The 12,408-nt window shown below is 37.9% G+C and overlaps 1 protein-coding gene across 6 annotated transcripts in view; it reads right to left on the bottom strand.

The window, feature by feature from the left end:
- Window positions 1-12,408, bottom strand: part of asap1 (ArfGAP with SH3 domain, ankyrin repeat and PH domain 1) — a 75,605-nt gene that overhangs the window by 44,336 nt on the left and 18,861 nt on the right. For all 6 annotated transcript variants that reach the window (XM_023326595.1, XM_023326590.1, XM_023326591.1 and 3 more), the window contains exons 2-6: window positions 10,136-10,208; window positions 8,494-8,639; window positions 4,796-4,870; window positions 4,383-4,432; window positions 4,177-4,306 (exon numbers count right to left, since the gene is read on the bottom strand). In XM_023326595.1, coding sequence (XP_023182363.1) covers window positions 4,177-4,306; window positions 4,383-4,432; window positions 4,796-4,870; window positions 8,494-8,639; window positions 10,136-10,208 — 474 coding nt within the window. The remainder of the gene's footprint in view (window positions 1-4,176; window positions 4,307-4,382; window positions 4,433-4,795; window positions 4,871-8,493; window positions 8,640-10,135; window positions 10,209-12,408) is intronic.

Below are 12,408 nucleotides of genomic sequence, written 5' to 3'. Positions count from 1 at the left end.
GATTCATGTCATGAGTGCTTAGAGTTATGATTCTTGAGTCTAGGACTACAACTAATGGTTATTTTGTAATCAATTATTCTGACTATTAACGGATTTTAAAATTTTTATTTAACCACTGGAGCTTTTTTATACATATCTAAATTAAAAATGTATATATACTTTTGTACAGTTTTGGCTGAACTACTGTCATTCTTTCACAAAATAAACTTTTTTAGAGTCTGCATATCTGATTAATTACTCAATTCACTGATAATTGTTTCAATTATTACTAATCGTTTCAGCCCTACTTGTGTCAGAGTTTAGACAGAGTATTTACACGCCTCAAACTCAACCACAGTTTGTCTAGTTACAACTACAAACTGTAAATATTTTATAAAGATGCTACAACCCCAGCTTTAATATACTTTATGTGACAAATCAGCACAAATTAGTGTGTTATTGTGGAATGGAAGGAAAATTGTACAATATATTTTTTAAAATATTTGAAAGAAAAGAAACAGAAAGAATGTGGCATGCATTGATATTCAATTCAAAGTCTAAACCTAAATTCAGGTGAGAATCTGTGGCAAGAGTATCCAGTCTGCCTGAGTTTGGGTCCATTTTAAAATGGAAATATTAGCTGCTAAAGCCGACAAAAAAACAAACAAAAAGACTTGCAGCTGTAATATCAGGAAAAGGTGGGTCTGAAAAGCATACACTCAGAGAAAAATAACACTTTTTGGTGTTTATTTTGAAATAATTTTGAAAGCCATGGGTCACTTTTCTTCTACTTCACAAATTATGCACGACCATGTGTTGAATCATCACATGAAATACATTGAAACTGATAAGAAGTGAACAAATGCTTTGCTGACAATGTTCAAGTAAGGATCAGGGTAATGAAGTGAAACTTGAATTTAACAGAAAATAGTTTTGTATCTTAAAAGGTTAGGATTTTTAAAGAAGATTCTTCATAGGAACTTTGAGGCTGTCTGAGGATTCAAGACAAATGTTTTCAGACAGCGTCCCCACCAATCAAACAAATGAAATATAATCTACTGATAATCCCACAGAGAGCCAATCCACACAGATTTAAGAGTCAGCGAGAAGCTAAAGACCAATTCTAACCCAGAAGAGCTTCGTCTCTTCAACGAAGCTCTGCGCCGCTACATCGTATGTTGATGCATGTGAGTTCCCACACGCATGAGTAAACATGTGCAAAAGTGTGCAAGCATGCATGTGCCGTCCCTTTGTCTGCCTGACGGCGCTCGACGGCTGGCAGATTATCCACATTTTTTTGTTTGAAGCGCGAGTGGGTTCGGCGTGACTGGAGAGCGTCGCCGCATGTTTGTGAATCCCTTTTGTGTGAATGAGCGACGACATTCACGCTGCTGCAGAATATAATGCAGCCTGCTGAGCCCTGACTTTCCTCACTCCTCTGCTGGCAGCGTGGGACGAAAAAAGAAAAGGGTGAGAATGAGAGCATCGTGTAATCTGGTGATTGAGTAACGTGGAGAGAGTGTGAGAGAGCCAGAGTGCAGGCAGTGGAGAGAAATGAGGTTAAGTGGGATGAACAGATTGTAACACTGACTGCAGCATTCTCACAACAACAACAACAGCATCACGAGATTTCCACCATTAATGACTGCTAATTTAGGGAAATGTCTGGGATTTATTGGCTGAAATTTCTCCACATTTACAAAAAAATATAGTCAAATATCACAACCAGAACTGTGTGAAAAAACATCTGATAATTAACAATTAAATTAATAGGAAATCAATTAGAAAAATGTTCAAATGGTTTTTGGCTGCGTTTTATTTTTGACACATAATAAAATATACAAAGTGTTGTTTACAAAATTAAAATTTATTGGTCTTTGAGCGGACAAAAGTGCATTAATGTGCCAACAACAATATTATCGTTTATCACAATTTGTTATTTCCCACTATGCTATGCCTACTGCACTGCTACTGTGCAAAACAAAAGAAAACCTTTATCAGAAACTTTATAAGAGATTGAAAAGGTAAAAGTGATAAAGGACCCAACTAATGTTTTTAAATATAGAGTAGATGCAATAACATGAACGTCTTAGCAGCTCTTGAAGTTTTACAACAGAACATCACTAAAAGAACCACTAATATTATTTTAGATCTATTCTTTTGTTATAGGTTGGAAATTATGTGAATCATTTATGTAGGTGGTATAAAATAAAAAGAACCTCGTTCACTGTTAAGTACGGTGGAGGATCTGTAATACTGTGGGACTATTGTGAACTGCATCTATTTATTTCAAAACCATGCCACTGCAATAAAATAAGGATTTATTTCAATATTCTTAATCAAATAGCCAAACGCATCCTACTGCTCAGAAATGCTTCAAGCAGAGCCAGTTTAAATTTGTCTGTCAGAGAATGAAAAAGAAATTTAAAACCAAATGTGGAACCGAGGAAACCAACGAAAGAGGAAGGTGGTGATAATGATGTGTGCTACAACTCGTTATTGGCATGCTGCTGCAACCGGAGGCGGCTGCTAAGGTGTAAAACACAGACGCTGACGAGTTTCTAGAGCTGCTTTATTATCAATTCATGTATCAAAAATGGCAACAACCAACGCACAGGAGTCTGTGTTGATCTTGCAAAAACAAACAGGAAGTCTTTCAGCTGAGCTGCTGTTTGACTTTTAGGCAACATTTTCAATCTCCTGATAAATTCTCACATTTCCAAAATTACAGTTTGTAGCAACAAGAACGAAAGAATGTCCTCTGGAAACCAGCAGAGATGGATACTTTAAAGCAATTGGTAGCGAGACTAAAGCTAAAAATGTCTCAATATCACAAGTTGACACCAACAATGCTCTTTAACTCGCAGACATGTTTTAGCAAGTCTGTTAGTGGAGTAAAAGGTGTCAGATAAATTTAAATTCATGGTGTGTGACGAGACTAGCACTGTGCCCGTAACTGTTAATCTAGAAGATGATGTAAGATCAGAGCATCCTGCAGGGGGATGAGGCAGAATGAGCAGTCACTGACCCGTAAGAGTCTAAAACATGCTGTACTGTCTTCAAAATGCACAAAGACATGCAGAGTCCACTTCTAGTCTGACTTTTAATGATGTTTTAGAAAATGCATTGCAGATCCCACTTAGAAAACTATTGATATTCCATGTGCTGTCCATTATAAAAAGTGTAAAAGAAACCTCACTTAGGAGCTGTTTTGTGTTTAGAGTTACTGGAAAATATTACTGATAATCAGATTTGACAGAGCCGAGCCTTCGAGCTCTCAAGCCAAAGTCTCTGACCCGCTGAAGAAATATGGGTACAATGAAATGAGGAGAGGGCGGGTCAGTTGGACTTTGCACAAAATTTAATCCAGAAAACTCAAAAAGCAATGCGACCCGCATTATGTAATCTGAGAAAAAGAAAAGATCCTAGCAGGATAAAACGGCAAGCGAGGCGTAGGCGTCACCGCCCACAACCAGAGAGGATTTTGGCCAAACGGAGAGAGAGAGCTCTAACAGTTTGTTCTGATTCTTCTGGGCACAAACACAGAGCTCACATTTGTTTTACGCTTTATTCTCGCTGCCAGGTTTCTTAAAAGTTTGGCCATTGTGAAACAGAGTGACTTCATTTGAAGCTTACAGGATTAAGAGGAAGTCTGAAAACTCTTGGAAAGCAGAAGTTGGTTTTTTAGCACAATTAGTGTGCCAGCATATCATGACCTACAGCAGGTACTGATCAATCATTTATCATCTCATGAACATTATTCAAATGACGTGTAAATACTGGGCAATTAAACAGCATTTCTTCCGTTTGTCACACCTTAATGTTTAAGATAACCTAACACATTGCAATGTCACACAAAGTTAAACTGAGGAAATACATCAAGCTGAATTAATAAAAAAATATAAATATATGTATTACACTGAGATGTAATATAAAAATATATTTTAAAAATATTTCTTAAAATTGTTGCCACGTCCTGACTGTATAAAAATCAAACTTCTCTGCCTCCTTCCTGTGGTCCTACTGCAATCTGCAGGAATATACAGCTCAGTCAGAAACAACCAATCAGAGCCAGAACTGATTGTAACTGCCTTGATCCTGACATGTAAACTCGATTGATTAATTGACATCGGGGAAATGCAAGCTTACATCTTTCCTCCCATTATCCCTATTCGGTTTAAGTGTCAAATTACTCACCTCGCACATCTGCAGCTGGAACAAGCGCCTCTCCTTCTCCATCTCCTCTGCAATCTCGGCCCCGGTGATTTCGGTGCGGATCATCCCGTGCTGCTTGGCGTGCTCCCGCTTCTCCTTCTCTATCTTTGTACTGCAGGGAAACAGAATCGGGTGTTTCCAACTAGTAACAATGAGATATCTGGTACAGCTCACCATCGTCTACTTACAACTTAGCCTCGTAGTCCTTCCACGCTTTGTCAAAAGGCTTCTTTAAGTCCTGCAGAGATAAAGGAGAAGATCCAGTCAAGTCCGAAGAGGTCAGTTTGAGGACAGAGATATTTGTGGAGTTGGGCCCAACGATCGGCTCGTGATTCACGCCATGAATGCCCAGTAAGGATCACGCCCCTTCTTGAACCAACACGAGGAGTTCATGACCCAGTTACTCTCCTCATGCACCACACAAAGGCAGTGTTTATGTCTGCCAGATTTACAGTTTCAATGGAGAATTCCTCTCCTTACTCGCCCCTAACGCTCTTAAGCACAGGCATGGGGGATTTGGAGATGGATAGACTTGCTGACTCCCACAAGAGTCCAGTAGGACAGAGTTGGGAAGACTAAACAAAGTGATGGTAAATCTTACCCCTTTCACGCCTTTCAAATCCCCCTTGAGCAGCGAGTCCAGGGTGAAGATCACATTGTGGCTGAGGCTCTGTAGCTGTTTAAACAAAGCAAGAAAAACATAGTTAATGTGTCACAACAGACTGTCAGAAGAAAATGTTTGATAAATTCTCTGGAAGACAAAAAACAACAATGACTCAATCTAGTAAACAGATTGATTTGCCAGGATGTGATAAATTATTAGGCACAGTAATTTAATTTGCATCACAGATACATCAAAATGAAGACGTAATGCTTAAAACAGTGTAGCAACTTTTCACTTATTGACAGACTAATCTGCAGTCGACGGACGAGGTTGTGTGAAACGTTTACTCCTCTTAACCGGAGAGCTCAGCAGAGACGTTAAAAAACAACGAGCTACAAAACAAAACAAAACTAAAATGAGTCAAAAATTGCCAAAGACGCCAGATGGATGATTCAGCCCACCCACACACACAAACATAAGAAACTAGTCATTTGCTGGGCTGAGTGAAGGTTCATGACCGTTTCAGCTGTGAGGTGGCAACATGCAGACAGACTTCAGATACATTTTACATAATTAAGGATAAAAAAACTTGGACATCAAGCTCTATTTATTTATTTTTGGTAAGAATTTGGGAAGGGATTTTAACATGCTAAAAATTTCAACAAAATTACTCGGATTTTTCCCAAGTCGGAACCTTTGTATTTGCATGTTTCTGGTACAGCTGTAAATCTGATGCACAAGCAACATCTGCAAACAACAGCAAAGGACGACAAAGCCGCTTCTCTTGGCTTTACATTAATTTTTGCTTTAGAAAACGATCTGATGGGACACTGGAAAAGACCATTATTGTGTGCAAATTGTGCCAAAAGAAGTTAGGTGTTACCTAAATTAGCATCTCAATGCTAAACGTGTTGCAGCAAATACAGTCACCCCCAAGGCTAATGTTAATATTTTAAAGTAATCACATGAATGAAACACTGAAATACTTGAAAGATGGACATGTATATTAGCACTTTGCACCAATCTAATGGTTGAATAACCTAAGTAACAGATTAAAAACATTAAGTATATTTGTTGTTGAGCTTATACGTCTACTTATTCAACAATTCAGCAGAAAAAAAATTATTTCGAGAAAATTCTCAACATTTGTATTGAATTTTTGTTTATTGACTCTTAAGAATTTGTCAAGTTGTTAGACATTTTTATTCATGCTCTTATTTTGAAGTTCTGTCCATTTTCCTTCCCCAAATAACTTTATTTAAACATACAGAAACAAAATAAAACGCTTACAGTAGAGAGCAAAGCATAAACAAAGATATTGTAGAACATGTAAATTATAATGTTGAAATTAAATTGGTGCTCTACAGTCGTAGTCTCTCAAGAGCGGATATATTATTAAGTGAAGTTAGCGCTTTGGGATTAACTTCCACTGAATATCGTGTTGGTTTAGTGCACTACTGTTAGTAAAGCTAACGTTTTAGTTAGGGTGTGCACCACTGTCCTTTCTGTAAATTAATACAGGCTGTTCTTTTTATTTGAGGATGCAGATTTGAGCAGAGATGGCCAAGAGTGCTTATGCAAAAAATATTTCCTACAAGACAAACAGCAATGACCCTGAATTAAAACTAAAGGAAAGACTAGAAAGATTCTAAAATATGCAAAATATGGGATTTGTTTGCATCAGCGATTCTTCAAAATCGCTTCAGTTTTTGACATGCTTATACCAAGTGTCTGGACTAGAAAGTGTCTGGACTAGAAAGGCTTGATTCGTCCTGTTGCCACAGCTTGGCTCAGCAGTTCCAGCTATGAGGATCAGCAAGGTCATTTACAAGACTACTAAGCATTTAAGTCCCTGTTGTTAGCCAAGTCCACATTGATACTAAGGGAAGTAAACAAGGCCTAATGGGCACTAATGTGCTCCTTAAGTGCCTGTCTTGCATATGGCCAACATCTAAATCAATCCTTCACTGACCGGCTGCTGGCGAGCTCTTCCAGCTCCTTTTGTTAACTGTCACAAATGCTTTTTGCTTCCAAACACGCAATTCTCAGAGAGAAGACGCATTAAAACGGGTTAAATCAGTTTGTAAAATCCTGGGGACACATCCAGGACACACGCTCTCAGCCGTCGATACTCATTTGTCGTACCAGCTGCCCTCAGGGTGCAGCTATCGAAGTCTGAAAACTCGATACACTGCTGCAGATAACAAGAGTCAAACTGAGAGGGCGACTGAGAGAGATCAGGTCACTTTTCCACTATATGCTGGTTGCGCAGATAGGGTTGTTTGATTTGTGTATGCACGGACACGCAACCCACTCAGCTGTTCCTGCTGCTGCCAAGAGTATTTATGTTGTCTAATCTCACTGTCAGCCACACGGGAAGGGAAGACCGGGATCTGGCTCTTCTTCCAGCAGGAATCACTCAGAGGGTTTAAACAGGACGCGTTACTTAACAGGAACTGCGGCAAATAAATGGCATGGAGATAAGAAGCCATCTGGGGGTACAAAAGTTTTCAACTGTGCTTATTTTTTTTTAAAGAATATACTTCCACAGTGGCCTGGATTAATAGTTTTCCAGGATTTCTGAAGATCTGACTGGGTTTATAGTTTTGATGTTTCTTCCAATTAATTCCTTTCTAGATATTTACCTGTCCATCACAGAATATTGTTCAATGTGTGCTTAAAAAGAAGGAATGTTGACAACTAGAGAACAAAAGAAGAAAACCAGATTAACAGTATCCAGGCCTGGACTGGTTCATCGGGCAGACTGGGACAATTCTCGGTGGGCTGATCGTATGTATGGCAAACCTTTTTAACATAAACTCAGTTTCATCTGACTGTCTGTAAATACATTCCAGATGTCTACAAATGAGTTTTGATGAGACAAATTTAAGATAGTTAGATATCCTAATTACCTAATATGTCATAAGGATTCCAATTAAAATATTACAACGGGAAGTGAACTAGGAGCTCCAAAGTGTGGGGCAAAATTTATTTTGTTTATTTCTATACTGAAGATATTTTTAAGCTAACTTTTCATAAATCAATCAGAGCTTATTTAAGTGAATGTTAAATAAGTCATAAGCCCATTTCAGATGTCTGGAATGTCAGTGAGGTGAAGAAGTTTTTTTAAATGGCTTGCCATAAATCAGGTCCACACTGGTAGCTATCGTTTTGTTTTGTTTTTGGAGACGCAACCTGATGTAGCACTTAGTGGAAAGTAGAAAGAGCGAGGATAACATGGTGAAGGCTAGAATTAAAAAGAAGCAGCAAAAGATAACTTTCACTAAAATTAGTTCTCATTACTACCATCAAATGAGGACGATAAGTAAGGTAAACCATTCAATCAAGTCATCAGCAGGTTAAAGTTTTTAAGAGAATCAGAGATGTGAAAGAGGCCATAACACTGTCAGTCCATCTCTATAACAAAGTACCTGAAGATCCTGATTAAATGCATTCTTTGTCAAGATGTTTTTCTGAGAAGAGTCATTCAGTCCAAAACATTTAGATAAGGCACAGAAAAACTTTACAAAAAACAAGACCGCTTTTAAACATGATAAGAAATATTCATGCATATGTAGGGCAGTCAGCTATTTCAGCTTGCAGGAGACCAACCAACAAGGTAGAAGCATTTGGAAAAACCTGGTTCTCTGACCCTAAATCATTGATTTACTGGGATGTCGACCAGCCGGACTCACCAGGTTCTTCAGCAGGGTCGACAGCTCCTTGGTGAGAGAGGAGAACTTGACAAAAGCTGTCCCCAGGTCAGGGTTGTCCCTGCTGATGAAGTTGCTACCAAACTTATCCAGAGCCTGGGCATAGGTTTCTTCATTCTGAACATGATCTGTGTTGGGAAAAACAGCAAAGAAGAGGTTAAAAAGGAGTCATAAATGATCATAAAAGGTCAAGACCGGAAGGTCAGAGCTCTGAATATCATTAAAAAGTGTAAAATTCAAGATTTCTGCAATTTTTAATAAATTAAACCCGTTTTACAACACTCATGACTTAAGTTTAAAACCTACACAAATGAGTAAGCTTAATAATATAAGGTAGAAAACATAATTATTACTATTACTATTAAAGCAACTTAAAGAGAAAACGCTGCATTTTTCTGGAGGATTTGGAGGAGATGGTGGATGTCTGGGACTTGTAGTTTTATCACAGCATAAAAGAACATGACCAGTTCAACCAGAACTACAATAAAAGAACAAATGCAGAACAAATGAAGGAAAGAATAGATATACACATTTCAGACGTAATTACTTCTGATTTATGATTTTATCTTTTTACATACTTAAACATGGATGTGGCTTGTTCTGGATAAGGACCCAAACACCCATGGAAAGATCTCTTGTTGGCAATGAATAACGCTATTAAATATTAAATTAATGGTGTCATTCTTTTGTCCAGGCAAGTTTAGTTTTTCTTTGAAATATTCAACTGAAGTAACAATCAAAAGTCAGATTTGGGTTGAATATGTGATAAAAAAAAACAAAAAACTAAACTAAACTAAAAAAAACCCCGAAACAAACAATGAATTTTAAATAATTTCAGAAATTGTTGTTATTTTTGTGCCAGCAGATCTGCCTGGATATTTAATCACAGCAGCAGACACGCCTGGAATAAAAAAAGTGATTTAGCGGTAATAATAGCAGGAATACTCCATGGACCAGTGTTTTTCTCAAGAAGCCATCTTTTCATACAGCTCATGTCAGGGTTAGAAGATGTGTGGTTCTCCTGGCGAACCAAACGCTGCAGGAAAAGTCAGTCAAGCAGCAGAATCCATCTGTATTCATCGTTAACTTCCCAATGGAGAATGGCTGCTTACAAACTAAAATCCAAGCAAACAGGACTAATGTTTTACATAAGTTAAATAAACTACATTTATTCAAACTCCTAACTTCAAGTGTTCTATAGTCAATCTTGTTTGGAGGACAATAACATTATGAATTACATTTGCAGAACCTTTTGAACAACCTTCCTCTAGTTTTTCCAGTGGTTTTTCCACTTTTCATCTCAAAGGGTTAAAGTGACCAAAGGATAAAGTTACTCCTTTCTTTGGAGAGCAAACAAACATCCCAAGCTGTCAAATTACAGGGTGGAAAGCTGCTTTCAATGATATTCAGTGGAAAATAACTGCAGATTCATGACACAGCACTGAGAAAAACTCAGGTGTTGATTTCTGGGACAGTCTGGACAAGAAAAGCACACAATACGCCATCTGTCCCACAAAAGGCGACTTTCCAAGTACAAACAGGGATTTTCATGCCTACAAGGAGAAAATACATGGAATAAATGAATAAAAGAACATGGACATTATAGGACACAAAGATTTCTCACCTTGACCTGAATTGTAGATTGCCTTCACTGATTTCTTCACCTTTTGCAGAGAAGTTCGATCCTGATCCAGTGCCTGGAGAAAAAAAAAAAGAATTTAAACATCTCAGGGTGATTTCATGCTTTAGGATCGCCCAGCACAGTCAAATCAAAAGGCAGCAGATATTTTCCCGATAACAAACCAAATATTTGCTTAACAATCTAGAGCTATTAAGACAGAAAGGCCAAGTGAGTAATGGAGCAGCGTTTTGCTGTTGAATTGGCAAAACCAAACAGGAGTTTTATCACCTCAAATTAGTAATCTTTATATCTTTGTTGTTTTAGCTGTTAAAGTACTGGTAATAAAATTGAAAGCAAACAGATATTGATTTTGTTGTTCACAAAAATACAACAAATTTAATCAGTTAAAATGGTTTAAATGTGACCCCTGAGCTGAGGAATCCATCAGTCACCATAATGCTGCTGCATTCATGGGGAAAATGTCCTTTGGGTGCAAGAAGCAAGCAATGTGGCTGCAACTCAAGTCAGGAAAAATAAAACTTGGATCTTACAACTCACTTGTTCCAATCCAAAATCCTGAACCCTGATTGAAACTATAACAAGTTCAAATCTTAAATCAAGATAAATATAAGCTATCCTAAAGGATTTGATTAAAATATTCATAGTCTTTTTTTCAGTTTCAGCTGCTCCTCTTATTTGTAACTTTTACTCAGATCCAGTTTTCATTTCCCTGAAAGGCTCTCAAAAAACACCTTTGTTTATTTAGGTACCGCATCCTTATCTGTCGTTCTGACTGTCGAGTGTTTTTCTGTTTCTTAGGAGTATGACATTGTGATAGAAGCATTTTGTGTCTTAAAAGGGACCAAATAAAGAGATTGAGTCCATTTATTAACTTGGCAAAATACAGTAAAGTCATTCAAGAAAGAATGACTTGTTTTTGTTTAAAAAATAATTATCTAAACTAAAAAAAATCAACAGCAAACCATAAATATTTAGGAAATAGCATGCTATTTTTTAAGTAAACCAAACAAGTGAGGCTCTGTTTAAAATTCTATGATTTTTTAAAATGCATCTTTAAACAGGATTAAAATTGTTGAAAATCTTTAAGGGGGTTTTAAATGGTTGTAATTTAGTAAGCAGCTGTAAAACGTTGGGATTTTGTGTTTCTCACCTGGAGAAAACTGACAACAATGCTGCTGGCAGGCATCTAACTTCAAGATTAATCACCTGTAAGGGCAGCAAGAAGATCCCCTGTCAGACTGGACGCCATGATTCTGCATGGTGTCTATTAATCTGCTCACTCACTGCAGCTGAGATAATTGGGTGGCTTGTTATTCGACAGCGACAAATGTCTTCGTTACCCGTTTCTGCTCAAGGATTAAAAATGCAAGTGTGTAATGTTTTTTTGCAGAATAATTTATTCTGACAGTGCAAATATCCACTAATTCGAACAACAGGGAATGAAACCAAAATGATGATAAACACAGGCAGGAAGACCGCTACTGCAAGGTCAAGCTGTGGAGAACACACGCACACCGAGAGAGAAACACACAACAATGCCCTAATTAAATTTAACAACATAATTAAGTCGCCCTTGGCCTTCCTTGGACAGTTTTACACAGCTCTTCTCCAATTATGGCAGCAGTAGTTCACCGCCGCAGGGTCTTTCTGCCAGGACCGAGTCCTTTGATCCCTCGGCAAATGGAAACGGACTTTGATGCCACATAAATCCTCCATTAGACCCGTTACATGACTACATGCTCCATGTCTTACACCCAAATATCCCTGAATATGTGTGAATAAATAATTATACACGTGGAGATGAACCAATCAGAATCCTACGGTTCATTTTAAGGGTATTTTCATACAGTCTGGTAGAGTCGGTTTGATCGGGGATCCAAACTGCAACATTTGTTGCATTTTCAGATGCTGCGGTTCACTTTCACACTGCACTGTGTTAAACGAGCCAAACTCTTTGAAAAACCTGTTCCCCTCCTCCCCTGTGGTGGCGCTGCAACAAGAACTACTGCATCATCAGCGCAACTTCCTTCTGCACAAAATGTAAAAACATAATGGAGTAGCGTCAGATTTAGAAGGATTAGCTATTTCTCTCGCTAGCGGCAGACACACCAATGAATGCCTTAATATTCATTAATAAGTACAATAGAAACAGTCTCAATGATACTGCAGAAGCTAACATCTACAATCTTCATTATTTTAAGGAAAATAAATGTGACTTCTGAATTGGCTGCTTTGCACAAGGTATTCCAGCTTCC

This window comes from Xiphophorus maculatus, chromosome 21, assembly GCF_002775205.1.
Source record: "Xiphophorus maculatus strain JP 163 A chromosome 21, X_maculatus-5.0-male, whole genome shotgun sequence".
In the NCBI taxonomy this organism is placed as follows: Eukaryota; Metazoa; Chordata; class Actinopteri; order Cyprinodontiformes; family Poeciliidae; genus Xiphophorus; species Xiphophorus maculatus.
Note: the sequence above shows the minus strand (reverse complement) of the source record. Positions and strands in the feature narration are given on the sequence as shown.